The 21,961-nt window shown below is 40.9% G+C and overlaps 1 protein-coding gene across 2 annotated transcripts in view; it reads right to left on the bottom strand.

The window, feature by feature from the left end:
• Positions 1 to 21,912, bottom strand: part of LOC149469876 (S-adenosyl-L-methionine-dependent tRNA 4-demethylwyosine synthase TYW1-like) — a 257,623-nt gene extending 235,711 nt beyond the window's left edge. For both annotated transcript variants that reach the window (XM_089668480.1, XM_089668481.1), the window contains exons 1-4: positions 21,744 to 21,912; positions 12,976 to 13,118; positions 4,899 to 5,039; positions 767 to 868 (exon numbers count right to left, since the gene is read on the bottom strand). In XM_089668480.1, coding sequence (XP_089524606.1) covers positions 767 to 868; positions 4,899 to 5,039; positions 12,976 to 13,118; positions 21,744 to 21,873 — 516 coding nt within the window. In that variant the 5' untranslated portion in view covers positions 21,874 to 21,912. The remainder of the gene's footprint in view (positions 1 to 766; positions 869 to 4,898; positions 5,040 to 12,975; positions 13,119 to 21,743) is intronic.
• Between the last annotated feature and the right edge of the window lie 49 nt (positions 21,913 to 21,961).

The raw sequence follows: 21,961 nt of genomic DNA, 5'->3' as shown, positions 1-21,961 counted from the left end.
GGCAAGAAGAAAGCCATTGTTGAAAGAAAGCCATAAGAAGTCCCATTTGCAGTTTTCAAGAAGCCATGTGGGGGACACAGCAAAGATGTGGAAAAAGGTGCTCTGGTCAGATAAGACAAAAATAGAACTTTTTGGACTAAAAGCAAAATGCTATGTGTGGTGGAAAAGAACACTGCACATCACCCTGAACACACCATCCCCACCGTGAACATGGTGGTGGCAGCATCATGTTATTGTACCGCTCTCCAGCCTTCACTAGCAAACTGCCTTTTGATGTAGCCAAATATTTTAAACTTTAACTTTTAAGTCTAGAACACTTGCTGCCGTTTTTCTGCACCCCAGTTCCTATGTTTTTCGTGCATAGTTGGGTCACTTAGCCTCGTTTCTATATCCTATGCATGAAAACATAGGAACTGGCTGAATTAGTTTTCATTTTAGGTGTTTTGCTTCACAAATGACATGGCCAAAGAAATACTGGTGCTTGTGTAGTAGTAAGTGTTTTTTGCCACACCCATGTGCTGTCTCACACCATTTGTCTCCCTGCTATTGTCCCTCATCTTGCAGCTGTCCACAAAAGCGGATACTTGTGCGCATAGGCTCTCAGAAGCATCTCAAACTAATCTCCAATACAAACTGAGCCCACCTGAAAGCACAGTGCATTTGCCACCTACACAAGCCCTTACAAAATGATCCCAGGGATTACATCTAGAGACAAAACTAGCAATTACCTGACAGACAGAATTTAAATGAGCTATTAAACACTCACCTCTTCTACCAAATTATCATCTGGATCATAGTCTTTCATATTTATAATCTCAACAGGCAAATCCAAAGGTGCGATCTCTTCTGCAAGAGCATGAGCAAATCCCTAAATTAAATGAAACACAAATGTTATATGGTGAATTATGCTGTCCTTTCACATTTTTCTTCCTTTTTTCTTTTTTTAAATATAAATGAAAAGAAATAATAAATGGAAAATACAAGGGGTACTGCTTAAACTATACTCAAACCAATTTACAATACAGATTTTATGGCCGTTAAAAGAAACCTGTAGCATTAAAGAAATACGAAGAATGCCATTTCTGCCCATCAGAAAATGCTAGTTTCTCCATCAGTTATGAAAGTATTATGACTTTAATACCAAGTCACTGATCCAGAATCCAGTATGAAGCTAGTAAAGTCAAAACTCTTGATCTGCATGTGACCTGATCCTCAGCTACATGTACACAACCCTCATCTTCTACAGGTCAACTCCTTCTAAAGATCAGTAAGCAAACCAAATGGCATTATCTGGTTTCAGAAGCAGGCCAGTCATGACATCTTACATCTTTTTCTCTCAAGAGGTTTCTCAAAGAGGTGCAAAAACTGGGTTTAGTACATACATTTAAAAAGTGCGTTTGTTACCCCATCATTTCATATTTCTGATAGAAAGTACATGGTACAACAGATCTATTTCTTCATTCGTGTGAGTAGTCATCCTGTCCGTATCTCTGCTTACCCATTTTAAGCTGACCACACTCAGCATAGAAACACATCCTTCCCAGTGTGGTAATTTTTCTGGCTATGATTGGAGCATAGCCTGCCTATCCTCCCAAACTGTACATTAATATACATTTGACAGCACTGAAAAATGAAGGAGATCCATGCAGAGCAAGGTGGGTAGAAGATGTGGGAGAAAGATACAATAAGTTTGGTATTTTGGGTTCCTTTTTTGCTGGATCCTAAACTGTGTGTTAGGATATATAGAATATCAAGCAATTCCTTTTTCAATACAGACAGCAGTGTTGCAGTGCACTTATCAAGTCAGAAAATTGATCGCCCAGAAATGGATGGCTTCCTCGCCACCCTCTCATGCAAAATGACTAAGAGTGGTAAACAACACATTAATAAAAGAAAAGCTTGCCTATGCAAGAAAAGGATGTGCGAGTAAGTTTAAGAAAGTATGAAAGAAATGGGTTGAGACCCCAAGGCTAGTACATGGATTTGGGAATAATAGATATTGTTTCCCTTTTCTCTTTTTCTTTTGTTTGCCTTTATTTTTATGTGATGTTGTTTTCAATATGGAAATAAGCGCCTTGAATGGTATTTTGATATTTGCAGTTGGAATGAGGGAGGGTAAGGGGAGAGAGGTAAAATAAATAATATATGTTGTTTTGATAGATGTTGTTCTATATCTGGAAAAGGAATGTTGTTTAATAGTAAAAAATTAAAAAAAAAAGGATTATTTTTCTCATTATCATGCTTGCAGGTTGCGCTTGCTTATCCTGCACCCGATTTCTCTGGGATATCCGTCTTCATTTAATTTGGGTTGTAGCAGCTAAATTCTGCCGTTAGTTGATCTAGATCTGCTAAAGGCATCTATCACTCCCCTGCCTCCCAGATTAACAATGCTGTTATCCTAAAGATCCCTTTGTGCTCCTTCATCCACAGAGGAGTCACCAGATTATCAGATGAAAACAGAGGGGGGAAGCCTAAAAATAAAAAATTTCAGCCACCACATCTGATTGGTAAGCTGCAATATACACTGCTCCAAAAAAATTAATAGAACACTTTGAAAACACATCAGATCTCAATGGGGAAAAATCTCATGCTGGATATCTATACTGATATGGACTGGGTAATGTGTTAGGAACGTAAGGATGCCCCATTGTTTGATGGAAATTAAAATGATCAACCTAGGGAGGACTGAATTTAAAGACACCTCGAAAATCAAAGTGAAAAACTGATGCAGCAGGCTAGTCCATTTTGTCTAACATTTTGAGTTGCTGCAATGAAATTTCCTCAGTAGTTTGTATGGAACCCAAGTGCTTGTATGCATGCCGGACAACATCGGGGCATGCTCCTAATGAGACGACGGATGGTGTCCTGGGGTATTTCCTCCAACATTTTGACCAGGGCATCATTGAGCTCCTGGACAGTCTGAGGTGCAACATGGCGGCATTGGATGGACTGAAACATGATATCCAGAGGTGTTCTACTGGATTATGGTCAGACGAGCATGGGGGCTAGTCAATGGTATGAATTCCTTCATCCTCCAGGAACTGCCTGCATACTCTCGCCACATGAGGCCGGGTATTGTCTTGCACCAGGAGGAACCCAAGACTCATTGAACCAGCGTAGGTCTGACAATAGGTCCAAGGATTTCATCCCAATACCTAATAGCAGTCAGGGTGCCATTGTCTAACCTGTAGAGGTCTTCCCTCCATGAATATGCCTCCCCAGACCAACACTGACCCACCACCAAAAAACAGTCATTTTGAACGATGTTACAGGCAGCAAAACATTCTCCATACCCTTTCAAGTCTGTCACATGTGCTCAGGGTGAACCTGCTCTCATCTGGAAAAACACAGGGTGCCAGTAGCAGACCTGCCAATTCTAGTGTTCAATGGCAAATGCCAATCAAGCTCTATGGTGACAGGCAGTGAGCACCAGGCCCATTAGGAGGACGTTGGGCCCTCAGGCCACTCTCATGAAGTCTGTTTATGATTGTTTGGTCAGAGACATTCACACCAGTGGCCTGCTGGAGGTGATTTTGTAGGGCTCTGGCAGTGGTCACCCTATTCGTACTTGCACAAAAGGAGCAGATATCGGTCCTGTTGATAGGTTAAGGACCTTCTACGGCCTGTCCAGTTCTCCTAGAATAACTGCCTGTCTCCTGGAATCTCCTCCATGCTCTTGAAACCTTGCTGAGAAACACAGCAAACCTTCTGGCAATGGCATGTATCGATGTGTCATCCTGGAGGAGTTGGACTGCCTGTGCAACCTCTGTAGGGTCCAGGTATCGCCTCATGCTACCAGTAGTAACACTGACCCTAGCCAAATTCAAAACTAGTGAAAAACAGTCAGAAAAGACAAGTAAGGAAAAAATTGGTCAGTGGCCTCTACCTGTAAAACCATTCCAGTTTTGGGGGTCGTCTCATTGTTGCCCATCTAGTGCACCTGTTACTTTCATTAACACCAAAGCAACTGAAACTGATTAACAACCCCCTCTACTACTTAACTGACCAGATCAATATCCCAGGAGTTTAATTGACTTGATGCTATACTTGGATTTAAAAAAAAAAAAAAAACTGTTCCATTAATTTTTTTGAGCAGTGTATTACGTTTTGGAGTTTAATACCGTTTTAACTCTCCAATAATGAGTTGTTAGATATAGAACTGTTTGAAGTACTGAACCACTAGAGATTACCCTGCCTCACTCAGTCCTTCCATCATCTCACAAAGAGTAAAAGGACCAATCGCGTAGAATGAAGAAAACTACAAGGCTCAGAAAACCACTAGGTTGTGATCATACTGTTTATGCTGGCTCACCATGGAGTGGCAATCCCTTATTGTGGGAAAATATTAATGTTCACATACAGTATTGTAATTAGCTAAAACATATACCCTCTTACTTGTAGCAAACCACATCAAATTTATATACAGATGGCTTGGTTCACACCTCTGCAGTTTACTTTTGATCCATTTCCGCAGTGCTTTTTTGCTGTGCGTTTGCACACACGTTTTTCGTGCTTTTTATGTGCTTCGTGTTTTTAATGCTTTTCGGCAAATTTGTTGTTGGGTAGATTAAAAGAAGAAAAAAAAAAAAAAAAAGAAAAAACACATCACAAACACACTACATGCTTTTCTGAAGCATCTCCACTGAAGCATCTCCATTGTTCTTTTCCAAAAACACAGCAGTTGGAAAAAAAAAGCATAGAAGTGAACGTGTCCCATAGGAAACCATGTTACAATGGACTGCAAAAAAATACCAAAAAATGCATAGGTGTGAACCAGACCGAAGAGTACAAAAACATATAAAACAGGTAGCCTGTCCAGGTTATTGAATATACAAAGTAAAAAAAAAAACCACACACACCAAACAAATAAGAAAAGCAAGTAATTTTGACCAGCCCACCTTAGCAGTACCAGTCTGGGATCCATAAAAAATTTTCACCCCAGAAACAAATACTTCTTTTTTCTTTGGACTTTCTGCAGTATTGTTTTTAAGGAGCTTATTGACTCCTTGCAAAGAACCATTCTGAGACAAAGCTTTCTCCTGTTAAAAAAAAAATAAAAAAATTAAAATATATATATATATTATTAGAAAAATGTTCAATATCTAAAACAAGGAAACAGAGCTGCTTAGAGGCTACAAGAATTAAGTGATAATAAATTTAAAATAAGGAAAATATGAAAAAATGTAAGCACAATGAAAAAGTCACATTAGACTCTGTTACAAATACTGTACAACCTAAATTTGCAATGAAAATACAGTACAGGTCCCCAATGTAACGAAATACCAACTAAGCACTTAACTTTGGTTTTAAAATAAAGAATAGATATAAGACATGTACAGTAAAATCAAATAAGAATAAAAAATTGTAGAAAAAAAAAAAAGAACAAAAGATGTAATGCTTTTTTTTTTTAAAGATTTCTAATTTAAGCCAATTAGAAAAATTACTCTGCAGCTTTCTGGTTTAGCACTTCAGTTTGGATTGGTTCTTCCTGTAAAGGAAATCATTCACAAAGCAAACCCCTGTGTGACATATACTAGTTCTACTAAATATGCTCACAGAGTCACTGTCCTAGAACAAGCGTGTACTATTAAAGTCTGATAACCAAGGGATTTATTTATTATTTCCACAGAAGATTCACAACTTTCACCCAGGATTCACACATCTTTCCAGAGGAATCCAATTAGACAAGGATGTGAATCTTCAGTATGTGTTGTGTTATAGACACTCAAGTGTTGTATAGGAGAAACCACTATGTACTTTGACGTATTAAAGCGTTTGTGGTCTCACAGGCTGAGCCTTATGAAAATGTAAAAATAGATTGAGACTGTATCAACTTGCCCATCCAGGGCAAAGCAACACCATCTCTAGAGAAGTCACCTGCCAAACAGCTTATACTGATGTTTATTGTGCTTCCCCACAGCTCCATTACTCCTTTGTAGCTGGGAGTCCATTCACTGTGAGAGCTCCATGTTGAATGGAGGTGGAGCTTACACAGAGTTGATATCCCCAACCTCATCATGTGATTTGTGCCTGGTCATCAGTCACTCAGTTCTAGGTACTGCACTCTGGATGGAGGTAACATGCATTCTCAAACCTGGAAGCACTAGGTATTTTGCAAGGGCTATGACAAAGCAATAGAGCTGTGGGGATCACAGCAAAGGTGAGCTTTTAAGAGACCGTCTTCAGTCTGAATGATAAAAGTTCTATAGGCTCTTTAAAAAGTTGCTATTAACAGATCTTTTTAACATGAGATCAGTTGTGCTAATGCAACATTTAGTATACACCGTGCATTATAAAATTAGTTGATCTTGGTGTCCATTTTTTAAGCAATAAACTTCTCTAATGATTTAAAGCAAAGAGAACTGTTTATCAACCAAAATGTAATTACTAAGCCATTCAACCTCATTTTCATGAACAATGCAGAAGGTTCTAGTCATTCACTTCACCAGGTTATCTTGTAATGGACTCATTTTTCAAGTAAAGAAATGTATTCTTCTCTGGTACAATAGAATTCAGGCACTTTTTATAGTCATTTAAACAATATATAAAAAGGACTTTTCATATACAAAAAGGGGAAAAAATGTACTTTAATACTAGAAATAAAATAAAGTCAGGAGGAGCATGACAGAATGTCCAAGTGCTGCTTTGCTTTACATTATTAGAATACATACATTTCTGTCAAATAATTGCCACCCAGTCAGCACAAAGCAACTTGTTGCAGGACTTATAAAATAAACAAACATACTACATGACTATACATCCCATTCAAGATGGTATGTAGTAGATGCACCTTTGCCTGCAACTGTCTGTGTTAATAAGTCTCTCTCAGCTTTGTACATCTTGACTTGGATATTCCTGTTTTCTGGCATGGATTTAGGTTTGTGAAAGAACAGCCTTTTCCTTCTAATTCCAGTCACCCATTCTATATTGAATTGTCAGATAAAAAGATTGATAAATGGACTCTGACTTGGCCTTTCAAGAACATCATTATTGTTTTAAAGCCACCATTGTGGTTTGGCTTTAGGTGTGGGGTCATTATCTTGCTGGAAGATAGGTCTTCTACCTAGACTTGAGAGTCTTACAGATTACAATTGGGTTTTCCTTCCATGCATTTTGCTGCATTTATCTTATGATACTACCACCACCTAAACTACAGATAATTAAACAGTTAAATTACAAATTTAAAAGTAGCAAATATCCACAATAGTCACTTTATTTTGTAAATCATGCCACTTTTTGTTATAAGCAGGTAGCTTGAGTATAACAGTGTTTGTTTCTAAAAGTTATGCAATTAATTATACCTACATTTTTAAATAACTACATATTCACATACAAGCTTAGTGAGAACAAGCCATCAGCAAACTGGAAAGCAAAAGACAAGAATTTAAAATGACGGCTGAGTGACAGATTGGCATGGAACCAGCAAGAGAATAGAGTGCCAAATGGAAAGCAGGGAAGATAGTCATAAAGCTCCAGCCTATGGGTAGGGTGAGGGGGGTGGAATTTGCCAGGGGAAAGTAGAACTAAAAACAAAACAAACAAACTATGCACATAGGTGCAGTCCATTAGCATATATTCCACCCATGGCAATTCAAATGGGGGATTTTATAGTTTATTTTTAATTGGCTCAAATTGTCAAGTTATTTAAATACGCATTTACGTTTATTTTTAGTTTATACATAGCAAATGAGGATGCATATCTTGGGATGGTTTTGTCAAAGTCCTGTCAATGAGCAATATAATACATATTGATGAATTGAGCATTTTATCTGTCCATGCCCAATTGTAAACCATTCAGTTCCAAAACCAGTTGCTTATTTTAGCTATAGGCCAATTAATTAGGCAAAAAGTGAATTACTTCGTATAGCAGAGTTCAATGTTTTGTTAAAGGATTGGTGCAAAACTGGAGGTTTTGGTTATGTTAGTCATGATGCTAGGAGGTGGTCTAATATTAAGTTGTATAAGATGGTCTCCATCCCTCACACAAAAGGTACTGAGCTTCTTAGTATGGAGTTCAGGCGTTTGTGGACATAAATTTAATCTGAGAAATGGGGCAGAGATTTAATGGAGGATGAGCACTTCTATCCCCAGCAGGTTAACATAAGTGTGAGGGTTTCTGTTGCTAAGGACTGAGCTGATGAAGTAGTTACTTCAGTTAAAGTTTCTGGTGTTAAAAATAAAGCAGTAGATAGCATTATTTGTCACGTCATGTGCGCTGATTCTTCTGATTTAGGCAACAAGCTTTGTGAGCTGACAGCTATTGTGGCCAAGGACAACTTGGACCTTGTTGCAATTACAGAGACATGATTCAAGGATTCAAATGACTGGGAAATAACAACTATACCAGGGTACACACTAGCAGCATAGGGCGAACGTTTAAAAAAAAAAAACAAAAAGAAAACACACAAACCTTTCAACCAGAGAGGGATTTCCCTTAGAATTGGTGTAATATAGAGACCCCAGGACAAACTGAAGTTTATGGTGAGTTACTAATAAAGACATAACTCTAATGGCTATAAAGGAAAGGTTTTAAAAGGATAAGTTCACTTTTGGGAACATGTTACACGGTCCACCTGTTTTTCGGGTGGAACATGTTCCCACTGCTGCCCTCTCTCCCTGTGATAGCAGTACAGGGATAAGTTCCTAAGTGCTAGCTATCACTTTTTGAAAACAGTGTGGCCATGCATAGTTCTGTGAATGAATGGACTACAAGTACTGGACATCCTTTGCAGATGTCAGCTTGTAGTTCTCAATAAACTACCATGGCGATGTTGAGTGCTGTGGTAGTTCGAGTTTTCCTGTCAGAGTAAAACTGTCTGCCCATGAGGTTTCCAGCATGCAGATCACACTGACAGTCTGCAAGTTTGCAAAACCTCACAGGCTTCCCAAAAAAAAAAAAAAAAACACCACACAGGCTTACCTGCAAAAATAGGCTTTTTTTTTTTGTTTAATAAACGTATTCTTTAATTTTGGGTGACTGACATTAACTGGAGTTCTCAAACCACTTTTACAGGCAGGAGCACAGATTTAATGGAGGCAATGAATGGGGTTTCTCAGTAACAGTGGGTAGGTGACAGGTTGATTGTGATCAAGTCCCTGTTCTGCCAACCCTTAAGTGCTCTTCCCCCATATCCCCAATTGGTTAACAGCACAGAGAAGGCATGAGCTCAGGCATCTTGTCGCCTGAGCTCTTAATATGGCAGAGGCATTCCCCGCCCCGCAGCATGCCCCTTCAATGTGTGGCCACGGGGTGGGGAAGGCCTCTGCCGCCTAGGATTTGTTAGCAGCAAGTTCCAGCTCCCCTCCCTCTGAGTGTTGCACACCGATCTTCTCTCCAGGTCATTCAAGTGGGTAACATGCCGAGAGAGAAGAACCGGTGGGATTAGCGCACCAGAGCAGGTATCTGTGCCACAGCAGCTCTGAAGTGGGAAAACACTTGCACCTTCCTGACCCCTCTAGAACAAGACTGCGACACCCCAGTGATCTTCTTCGATATTGTCATGGTAGATATCCACGTCTCAAGAAGTTGTCTACCCCTGTTCTAGACCTAGTACTGACAAATGGGGGATCAACAGTCTTAAGTTGAGGTGGAAGAGAATTTGGGTTCTAGTGATCACCAATCTCTTTGGTTTGATTTTAAAACAAGAACTGAAAAATCATATATAAAACCAAAAGTTTGAGATCTCAAAAGAACAACTTTTGCTGAAATGGTAGAATTTCTAAAAAAAACAAAAAAAAAAAATGTAACTAAACATAGGTTGGAGTAAAATGACAGGAGTCAGTAATCAGTGGGCACTGTTAAATAGGATAAGTTCATCTTTTTTTGCAGGTAAAAAAAAAAAAATTTGCTATTTTTTTTCCCTTTGCGCCTAGAAGGCATTGCACCTGCGATCAGCAGATTGCGGGTGCCATGCAGGACTACTGCAGACTTGTCAGTGTATCTGTCTGCTCGTACAGGCAGGCAGATACACACTGACAGGAAGAGACAATGAACTACCATAGCGATCAACTGTGCCATGTTAGTTCATCGAGACAGCTTTTCCATTCACAGAATTCAATTTCTTTTAAATAGTGACAGCTAGCTAGTGAACAAGATCCCCCGCTAGATGTCACTAGATGCAGCGTAGCAGGCAGCTCTGGGATTGAGAACATGTTACATAAAAGGCGGCCAAACACAATATCAGTGCTGTCAAAGCACAAAAAGGAGGGATTTGCTAAATCTATTAAGAAAAGGAGAATAAAACCTACTTTAGGTACAGCAATGGAAAGAAAAAAAAAAATACAGAATGATCAATAAATGAAAACTGGACACAACACTTATGTTGAGGGAGGCCTGGATATAGCAAAGCATTTAAAATAATTACTGATCAGGGTGGATAATAAATCGATTTTTTAAAAAAATATATATATATTTTTTTTTATTTAAATCAGTTTTTTTTAATCACATTTATTTTAATAAAATGCTTTTGGAGTAAAAATCTATCTAAAAAGATAGTTTTCTCTTTAAGATACATTAATAAATTTAGTTTACTCAGCATGAAATGTAGCTTAGTTATGCAACATGAGGCTATATATTCTGCAATATTTAAATTTTTGGTAAACTCATTCAATGAATCCAAGCTCTGCAAGCTGAGATAACATGCACTGCATTGATGCATTCACACAATTTCAAAGTAATCATGAGAAAAAATATGAAATAAAAGAATTTGAGTAGTTCTCTAACTATGTGTGATTAGCTTAAAATCGGTTCTGATATCGCTATTTTACTAACCTGACAGCTTAATATTCTAAAAAGGAAACCTTCACTTGGTTTGTAAATATTAAAGATTCTAACTACCAGCAAGAATGAGTCGGATTCCTTACATTTAAAGAGCACCTGTCATTTTAGATCCTTCATGGCAGCCCTGGTTAGCAGGTATCCACTCACCTGCTGCCACCACGTCCCCCTCACCTTGTTGTCACTGCCGCATCACCAGCCGTCCCATTAAAGTGAATGGGACAGTCAGTGAGTTAACAGAGGGTCAGAAGAGGAGCCGCTGCGGGACCGAGATGACAGTTGGCTCTTTAAAAATGATGATTTAAAATCAAGCCTTTTCACTATTGATTTAAATCAAATCCACCCTGCTTCTGTTGAGCCTTCTCAGAAATAAATTGTACTAATAATACGTTATGCTGAAGCAATCCTTGGAGTCCAGCTCCTTGCCTAGATCTATGCTGAAAGCAGTGGTGGTTATCCTTAAACCCGGCAAGAACCCTTACTTCCTGATGTATTTTCCTCATACAGAACAATCTCAGTCTTGAAAATGGATGCCAAAATCCTATCTAAGGCCTTATTCAGTGGATTGGCTCTGGTTCTGGCTGAACAGCCTCGGTTCAAGCTGGGTAGGGATACTAATAATATTCGGAAATTACTCATCCATGTAACCAGGGTCAAGGAGCACAGCTCAGAGATGGTGGTTTCTGTAGAATGAGACTACCTCTGGGCTGTCCTCTGGTTTCGACCCCGCTTTATTTCATGGATATGCATATTGTACTCCTCACCGATGGCCTGCATTAGTACTAAATAACTCCCTGTTTTCTCTGTTCCCTCTCTATAAAAAGGGATGAGACAGGGCTGCCCCCATCTCCTGGTTTGTTTGAGCTTGTGGTGGAACCGCTGGCTGCTCAAATCCGTGCTGCTGACTCAGTGAAGGGAATTGGTGTTGAGGACTTAAATAGTAGAAAATACCCCTATATGCGGATGACACTCCTCTATGTCGTTTGTAAGTAGGAGGAGGTATCCTTTTAAAATACAGATTATATAGACAACTTCGGTACCTATTCTGGAGTTAAAATTAAATTGGGGGGTGGAGAGTCCCCTATTTTCCACTTAGCCCCTTGCATCCCAAGCCTGCTACGAATACTTCATTATGCTGGGTAGACAAGTTAGAAAAGAAAAAAATCTTGGGATAAAAGTTGACGGCTCCCTATAGTGTTATTTTGATCTTAATCTACTTCTCCTTAAGCACTTCTTGGAAGTCTCTCCCGCTAACTTGGTTGGTAGAGTATCGCATTAAACTGGTGTTCTTGCCCAAGTTTTTATACTTTTTCAAAAATACTTCACTCCCACTTCTGCAGTCTTATTTTTTCCTAAACTGGTAAGTAAAATTATTTTTTTGTGTGGGCAGGAAAGGCAGGATGGTGGTTCTCTATACCTAGAGGATAACCCGGCTATGATCCTGAAAGTTGCCGTTATTGGCTGCAACTTGACCATTAGTAATTTAAGTCTTTAAGGGACCTCAATCTCACCCAGGTGTCACATGTCTGATGAGAACCACCATCTCAATCTGTCACAAAGCTAGAGCAAAATATTGCTCCCCTTCTTTCTCCCCGCCTCAGATATAGACTCACCTCCACCCTGATGGAGACGCTTATAATTCCTCTATCTCTGCCTTTCCCTTGCCTATGCTTCTAAAATAGCTTGCACATATGAGAAATAGCAAAAATGGCCTCCCCAACTTGGGAGGATGATGACTGAGCATGGAGTCCTTATACTACGAATATAATCTTAGCAAAAGATACATTTATACAACTTAAGCTTTTGCATAGAGCCTACTATACACCCCAACACCTGGATGCTATCTATTTCTCCACTGGTTTCCTCTGCTCAAGCAGAGCTTGTGATTCAACAACCCATGCCAGACAGTGCAGTTATGTCTCTCTTTGATTCTCAAATTACACATCATAACCAATATGCCCTGTTTTAGGACCCATCCAACTGTTTGGACAGTGAAGTGCCAGCACACTGATAAGGTCATCCTAGTGCTCCACCATGACGCAAGCATGTATAAAAAGAAAAAAAAAAAAAAAAAAAAAACTATCACAAATCCCTTAACAGAGGTCAATACTGGATAAAAAAAGTTCAACCTGTCCCATAAGCATGAGGAAATAAACAACAAAACAGCCCTAGTCCATAGAGGTTTTAGTTATACTGACCTGGTGACTTTTTCTGCCCATAATAAAATGGCTGCAGATCCAGATTGTAAAACCAATTGCAGCACATGCATAGATGTAAAATCTGTTCATCCACAAAAGCACTAAATGTTTATGCACATAATCCCAAGGATCAGAAGACGCATCTGAAAAAGGAAAGCATTTAATTATCACAACTTAAAAAGAGAAAAAAGAAAATATTTCAAAAACTATATATGCATAGGTATTTAATCAACATCATAAGGGTTTGCCATCACCTTAGCGGTACTTTCAATGTTCTCCATAGCCTTGGAAGATCTCAACAGATGTTGCTTTATCATACAGCATTCAATTTACAGTACATAAACAAAGTCTGGCTCATGAATTCTCCTACAAATGATAAGGTAACTTTGCAGTCATGCAATTTGTTTTGCTACCCTTTATGGCACAGAATTTTCCATGCTAAAGCCTTGATTGGAAAGAAAAGGGTATAAAGCCAATTTTCAAGCAAACAACTAAATAATCAAATATAGGAGCCATAATATCTACCAATTGATTTGTAATTTCGTCCTAGTCCTGAGGTTTAGATTTAGTTTTTCCTCACAGCACAGCCCTGTTTGGCAGAGTAGGATACCTGAGTTTTCTCTGCTGCAGTTACCGTAATTAACACGTACAAAACCTGTCCCTCCCCGGCCTGAAACTGAACTGAACTGTGCAAATGGTCACCTCAATTATCCAATAAAAAAAAAAAAAAGGTTTTGTTACGCACCATAAAATCCCTTTTTCAGAGTTCATTCACGAACACAGCCTATTCTTATTCTCGACCGTAGAGTTACAACGGCAATAGGGAAAAAGTAAACTCGTCAACACCTATGGACAGTCCCAGTTGGTATAAACCCCCTCTCTGCTATAGGCAACCCAGTTTTGTAAAAAGCAGTGTCCGAATTATAAAAAAGCCATGGACGGGTGGGTGCTGTGTCAGTCAAATAACTGAAAGGGATTTTCTGGAGAGTAACAAAAAAAAAAAAAAAAAAAACACCTGTTTTCGACGGACACAGCCGTCTCTTATTGTCGACCATAGGGACTTCACAAAGCAGTGCCAAAGAGTGGGAGAAAAGACCAAAAAAAAAAAAAAGCCATGGCTGCCTATCCATGAAAGTGTGGTCAGACTACGACTTGCTGTCATCCTGCTCTCTCTGCAGAGCATTTGTATCTCCCTCTCTCCCCCTCCCTCCCATTTACGTGGTTTGTGCAAAGCTGCTTGGTGAAAACCTGAGGAGCGGAGGCGAGATCAAAGTGCAACACTACAAACGGATAATGGCCTCCGCAACTGTGTGTCGGAGGAAACGTTGGTTCTGGGCACAAATAGGAATGTACAGGTAGGCATCTGTTTTGTCTATAGAGGCCAAAAATCCCCCTGAAGGAAGGCCACTACAGACCACATGGATTACATTTTGAACTTTTGCACCCGCACAAAGCAACTCAAGGCCTTGGGATCCAGCATCTGCCAAACCATAAACAGGTTGGAATAAAGCCCTCTAAATCTTTCCAAGGCCAGAAACAGGGCGATTACCCTGCAGCAGGCCCTGCACTGCCCCGCAGAGAGCGATGTATATTGGAAGATGAAAGGAAAGAACCTCTCCAGAGCACAGATGAAATTCTACTTTATACCCAGACAGTATCACCTTGTGGACTCGCCTGTCAGAAATTAAGGAGGTCCATGGGGCCGCAAACTAGCAAAGTTGACCCCCACCCTTGACACGGGTGGGGGCAAACTTTCATGTTGAAGAGGACTTGTCTGCAGGCTTGTTGGGTTTGCCAGACCAGGGCCACGTGGCACACCCTGGGGAGGGCTTGAAGGATTTATTGCCTTTGTTTGTGGCTCCAGGGGAAGACAAATCTTGTGTGCAAAAATGGAAGAACCACATTTGCAATGTGGTTCCTTCTCCTTCCTAGACTGAGGAAAAGGGCTCTTCCCCCCCCAGTGAGATTCTTAATGTCGTCATCCAGGGTAGCACCAAGGTGGTAACCTGGGAAATGTAAATCGGTGACAGCCTTCTTGGACATTTGGTCTGCAGACCAACAAAACCTAGGTTGTGGCAAAGAAGCCTAGCCCATTCAGTGAGTGTTTGGGATACCATATCTATGGCTAATACCGGCCAGAAAATAAACATTGTGCAGACAATGGACTTCTCTTGCCTGTCAGCCAGACCACCAAGATCTGTGGATGAATGCTAGGGAGCTTCAGGTGTCAACAACTGTCAGGGAACAGGAAAGTTGGCTGGCACCTCTATGCCATGAAGCTCATGAATAGAACACATGGAGCACAGACATTTGACATTGTGATGTAAAGCATGGTGACTCCATGATGCCGAATGTCTGCGCTCCACAGTGTGTTCCATCCATCGGCTTCCTGGAATTGAGGTGCCAGCCAGCTTTCCTGTTCCACGCTGGTTGTTGACCCCTGAAGTTCCCTAGCATTCATCCCAAGGTCCTGTCACCCTTGGTCTATGACGAACCTGATACTTGTTTTTAACATGCGAGTTGCCTAACCTGATCTACTACTATTAAACCTTTTAATCAAGTCTACACTTTGAGGCGCTGTGTTTCTATCTTCTTTGTTGCATGTTTGGAGCCAGCTTCTGCTCTCCTCAGAGCTTGCCTGTTGTTGATGTGAAACATTATGTTGTGAAGTCTATTCAGTTTTTTCATTTAAATCAGATCTTTTTTTTTTTTTTTTTTTTTTTAAATTGAGAAATAGGTTTATACAATTGTACAGTCGTTTACACACAAACACCTATGTAAGGTCAATACAGCATTAGGCAAAGTAGTCCCATGGGACAAGACATAAAACCCTGAGTAAGGATAGAGGTGTTAAGCCAACTGCCTGCTTCCAAAAAATGTATAGTTATTGGAAATACATAGGCATTCACAGTGGCATTCACAGTGGAGGGAGTTTTAAAGGTATGGCATGAACACAAATCCAAAAACACATAAATGACTTAGGGAGGATATTTGACCCTTCCTAAAGGATAAAGTCATAGTCTGAGTAAGAACTGTGGGCTCAATAAGCAGTGAAGCTGAGATTTTAGACTGTGCAGAGATGGAATGTCAGAGTTGCAGATGCTGAAAGAAGGATTGATTAGGCAGGCCATATTCAATTTGCAAATTTTGAAAATCTTTAAGCAATTGGCTGTGGTATAATTGAGGTATATATTTAATACCCATCGCTGACCAACTAGCGAAACCCTGCAATTTCAGTAGTTCAGGGTATCTAGTGTTATTGAAAATGCGAGTAAAGGGGTTGTAGCCAAAATATTTCAAATGAAGCTTAGCTTTACACCATATTTTATCTATTAGAGCAAAGGAAGGATATTGAGGTAAAGCTCCAAATCCACCTGCTTCTAGACTTTCTAAGTTATCATTGGTAAGGACACTTGTCAAGAGTGGCCTAATGATGTCAGTGGATGCATCAGTCTGCCAGACAGTGGTATGTTGAAGTTGAACGGCCATGAAATAATAAAATGGATTGGGGACTGCCAGCCCACCAGCATCCTTGGGTTCCTGCAAAGTTTAATACGTGGAGAGCGTTTCTTCCAAATCAAGGAACAAAGGACAGTGTTGAATTTTTTGAAAATATATGCAGGAATCCATACTGGAGCATTATGCAAAGCATAAAGAAGGTGAGGTGCCCAAATCATTTTAATGAGGTTGCACCTGCCTACTACTGACAATGGTAATCAATTCCAGCTAGACATTTTTTGTTGGAATTTAATGAGCAGGGGATCAAGGTTAAGCTTAACATAAGTAGAAAGGTTAGGGTGTCTTTGAATGCCCAAATAGCGAAAGGATGCCACAATCTTTATTTGAGCAGCAACCCGGGGTAAAGAATTAGGAATAGGGTAGATTTATTCCAACTGATCATAAAGCCAGAGAAGGAACTAAATGTGTGAATAAGGGACATTAACCGTGTAATGGAAAGGGGATGTATTGCCCGAAAACAGCAGGGCATAGTCAGCATTGCTTGACATGAGTCGCTCTTCCATGTGCTCCTTGCTGTGAAGGCCAGTTATAGACTGGGAAAGTGGCCATTTTTTGTATTGTTGACTTGTTGGTGTGGGGGTGCACTAGACACCTTGACTGCCATTGTGCTATATGCTGGGTGTCCAGTGCGCTCCTGTACCTTTAAAAGGAGGGGTGGGCTCCCTCAGGTTCACCTGCCCTTAGAATATCCATCAATACATGTGCCTCTACTATGGGGGCTCTCAAAATTTGTATAGTTAGGAATTGCAGAATATCAGGGTGCCGTGAAGAGGCTGGAGGAGTTTGGCAATTACTTTGAAGAGCGGTGTTGCAAGTACTCTAGTTAGAATCTTTAAATCAGTGGTCAAAAACAAAATTGGGCAATATGATTTCACTTGGGTAGGATACTTCCCCGGCTTCAAACAAACTACCACAATGACCTCATACATGGAAGGCGGAAGACTGCTGAGCCTTAGCTGCCTGTATTGTGGTAAGTAGTTCGGAGAGGAGTATCTCTGCGCATGCTTTTTATACTCCTATCGGTAGTACATCACTACCTGGTGCATTAGAACTGGGGAATTAAGCCACTGCTGATTAAATTCCCCTATATCCTTAGAAGAAATATAGACACCTCCTGTTTGAAACTGAAAGACTTAGGAGATTAATGTCAGCTAGGAAATCAGCTTTTCCTTGGGGTAAGAGACTATAGAGGAATATAAGGATGCATAGAAAGAGCAAAAACTCAATGTAGAAACATAGGTTGATGGTTGTTGGGACTTGGCTATAAGTGTTAACAGGTGTCCGTTTTTTCCCCCTCCTCAAAGAAGGCTTGAGAGGAAAACAAATGTTTATTTTCAGCTTGTTGGATTTGTACAGTTTGGTAGAATTGTTGTGCTTCTGCCCATGTTTTTTCAGTTGTGGAGTTGGGGTGAGAGTATTTCTGTTCGGCTTTGTCAAGAGCTGCACTGGCATCTCCTGCCCACTATCTAGTATTGCTTTTAATTATGGAAATCTCTTGAATACACAAGCCTCTAAAATAAGCTTTCAGAGCACCCTTTAATATCAATGGGGAGGCCAAATGCCTATTATCAATTAAAAAGCCTCTCAGGAATGACTGTATTCGATCAGTGTTAATAAATAGGGGTATTCAGAAAGGGTTGAGCTTCCATAGTGTCAGCAATGGGGATGTAAGGATAGGGAAAAGAGAACTGGAGAGTGGTCCGATAGGCCTCTAGCCAAGTAAGTAACATTAGGGTTAAGGGCCATTGTGAACTCCATGCCCACGATAAGATCTATACAGGAGAGGGAGGAGTGAGTTTGGAAGTGGCAGGAAGATTGGGCCACTAACGGGTGTTTAGTTCACCAGAGATCTATGAGCCCCACCTCAGCTATGTGTTGGGCGAAAGGGGTTAATGCTCTAGGTCCCAGTAGGCAATATTGTTTATAGGGATCGAGGGATGTATCTAAAACATTGTTGAAATCGCCCACCACTATGACAGGGATTTGGAGATGGCTTACCATAAATTTAAATAGGCACCGCAGGACTTCAGTATTAAAAAAGGAGGGGGTATGTACACATTAGCCATTATACAGATATGCGGGTCCCAATCACACAAGAGAAATTAATCTGCCCTGAGGGTCAATCTCTGAGGAGAGAACTCTGAAAAGGAGCATTCCGGGAAATCAGGACACTCACCGCTCAGGAGTATTGGGTGTGTGTGAATGAAACTGTTCATTTATTAGCTCACCCTAAATTTCATGTACAGAGTCCCCAGTCAGGTGAATCTTTTGTAGGCATAGGACAGCAGGATTTTGATGACCAATGGTAGTAAAGATGGTGGTCCTGCTCTTTGCATGATGTAACCCTCTAACATTCCAGGAGAGGACAAAGTCCATGTGTGTATTCATAGGTATAGAGCAGGAATATAGATGACCTTTGGCATATGTAACACACACCAAAGATTAGGAGGAGGATCCTGGAAAAGAGTTCCTTGGGGGTGGAAGAGTGGAGAGGGCGTATCAAGCATCAAGGCAGCTACATGCCGCTGCATTAACAGCACAAAGGTGCTTAGTGGGCTGAACCATATGGACACTCGAAGGCAGCAAACAAATTCAAACATTTAACCGCAGAAACACAAAAAAAAGTCTAGTCCCATGCCAGAAAGTTGTGGAGTGGACTCAAAAACCTCCCTGCAGGATCAAAGGGGGGAAAGGGCTGCCGCCAACAGTGCCAGACAGTTGGCCATGCAAGCTTCCATATTAAGGAAGAGTAACTATTTGTGCTTTCATTCCAAGCTCCAACATATCCAAAGTGAGAAGCCATATTCCAGCAAATGTAGTGGTACCAAATAAGGGACCAATCAGGTGGAGGCTGGCTCAGGCTCTTGGCAAATCACTGAGAGGCGGAGCCAGGTGATGATCCAGGAGTGTCATCAGCCAACAGTGGACTTTATATCAATTATGATTAGGTAGGCGCTGTGCATCAGAAGAACAAATATCAAAACATCTCTATATATGACAAGTCCAATATCAATAAGTGTGGTTTTATAACCTCGCTGTCGGCTGAAAACAAGTCACAGGAGTGTGGACCAAACTCCAGTTCTGTGATCCCAGGAAGAAGTATAGCCAAAAAAGGTTTTGGCTATAATTCTCCTATAAAAGGCTGGTTGGCAGCATGAGAAGCCAGGGGACAGGAAAATCATGCAGCTGAGCTGGGGGTTTCACAATCCTCCCCCAACTGCTAGTTTGGACAAGGCCACGCAGCTGCTCAAGGCCATACACATGCCAGGGATGCCTTGCTTCATAAGCATGCCAAATATTTCAAGGTATGGCAGTACCACCATTTAACACAACCCATTCAAGAATGGGGCCATGCCACAACTGCCCTGCAATGTCATACAGTGTGGTATTTTAAGGGGTTAAAGAAGGCAGTGGAGAGCGACAGATCTCTTTCTCACAGCCTGTCAAATACCGTTTGAAAAGCAATTAACCATGGATTGCTTTTCAATAGAGTGGTTTTGTTAGTCATACATGTGACCACACCCTTAAAATAAGAGTTCTGACTTTGCATATATTTAATGGTTAACTATCTGGGAGTGCTAGACAGTTACAATTAGCTTGACTCGCACTAATTAGCATGTCTGACTGGGCTACTTTAGGTCATGCTGGAGGGCTCTACAGGTCAAGACTCTGGCACCTCTGCCTGATTCTGGAGTCTTTCAGAAGATTCTAGAAGCTAGTAGGCGGAGGGTTGGAGACCAAAATCTGCATATTCATGGAGGTCTGACCAATCCCAGGCAGGAAGCCTGGCAGTGTGGCAGACAGGCCCATGAAATATGAGAAAGCCTAAACAGCAGGGGATTCTTGTGATTGGGTGGAAGTTAGTGTTGAGGATTGTGAGGCCTGGGAGCAGGGGCTCTGCCTCCAGGTTGGAGCTGAAGGAGGAGAAAGGAGAGGAGGTTTAGACAGAGGGAACTGCATTACAAGTCCTATCCAGAGGGTACCTTGCTCAGCATGGAAGTCTAGCAGAGCTAAAGGCCTCAACAAGCAGTCTTAAGCAAAACCGCAGGATGCAAGGGATTGAGCGAGTACCTCTACATCCCCAGGGTCTACAAGGAAGAGGGATGCCAGGTGCAATACCCAGCAAGTTCTCTCTGGGACAGTGCTAAGGACTGTTCTGGAATCCCTTGCTCTGGGATACGTTTTGAGGCAGCCAGATGGGTGTGTAGTTTCCAGCTGGGGTCTGAAGAGATTCACTTAAGGGGGACTAAGTGCAAATTAACCTTGACAGTACACAAATATGCGGCTGGGCATGGACACTGAGAGGCTGCATATTTACATACCTAATGTATACAAATATGCACATAGAATGCGCGCGCTCCCAGCACAGTTACCGACGCCTCACAGAAAACCAGATTGCTACTTGCAATCGGGATCTTTCCAATCACGTGACCGCTGTGACAGCCAATACCAGCGGTCACATGACCCTAAACCCTTTCTTTCGGCATCAGAAGCCCCTTAAAGGGCCAGGATGCTCCAGTAAAAAAAAAAACAAAAAAAAAAAACTTTGTAACCAATTCATTAAGAGATAGAAAGCCACTCCAGAGGTAGTAAAGTCCAAGATCCATTTCTTTTTCATACAGAAAATAGGAAGTTTGTCCTCAGACTTGCTGTTTTCAAGTCAAGTTGGGCATCCCATATACCCCTAAACCCTATCCAAGTTGATTACCCTGAATAATAGAAAAAAAAAAAAAAAAAAAAAAAAAAAAAAAAGGCCGATGGACTAGTTACGGACACTGAACAGAAGATGGAAAATGTGTGTTGCCTTGCTGTGCAGCTATAGGAAGACCCAAAAAATAGCGACTCCTTAGGGGGTAACACTACCTAATACTTTAAAAAAATATATTAAACACATAGTTTCTCTAAACACTTTTCTTCTGATCTCCTTTATTCTTCAACTAAACACAAACAGAAGCTGGATGTTAGAACAATTCTAACTCCCAACACTACTGAACCCCATGGAAGAGCTGAGCTGCAGAAGACATTGTTGTCAAGCTGTGAGCACATGTCCTATACCTAGGGTTGCCACCTCATCCTTTAAACCCGAACACAATAATTACACAGGTTCTGGTGCTAATTTAATGCAGATAAGGCACTGAGTTTAATTACCACCGTAATCAGCCTCAGAACACGTGTACTTAACATGTGTTCGGTTTTAAAGGGATGAGGTGAGCAACTCTGGCCCAGTGTCCCTCCTGTGCATGACTTACCCTCGTCATTCTGAGCAGTCACGAGACCTACTGCCATAAGGAAAAACAAGGCTCCAAATTCCAGCTCCATGGCGAACAAACCCCGAGTACACAACAGACCAGATAATACAAGCCTACAGCTAACACTCATGGTTTACTGGGGGCAGCCATGTTTGTTTCCGTATTTTTTTAACCCCTAAATAAGCTTTATTGACAGACACAATCACATGGCTCTTGCT

Source organism: Staurois parvus, unplaced genomic scaffold, assembly GCF_062004578.1.
Source record: "Staurois parvus isolate SC_StPar_1 unplaced genomic scaffold, SC_StPar_1.0 ptg000058l, whole genome shotgun sequence".
NCBI lineage: Eukaryota > Metazoa > Chordata > Amphibia > Anura > Ranidae > Staurois > Staurois parvus.
This window is presented reverse-complemented; position numbering and strand designations above follow the sequence as displayed.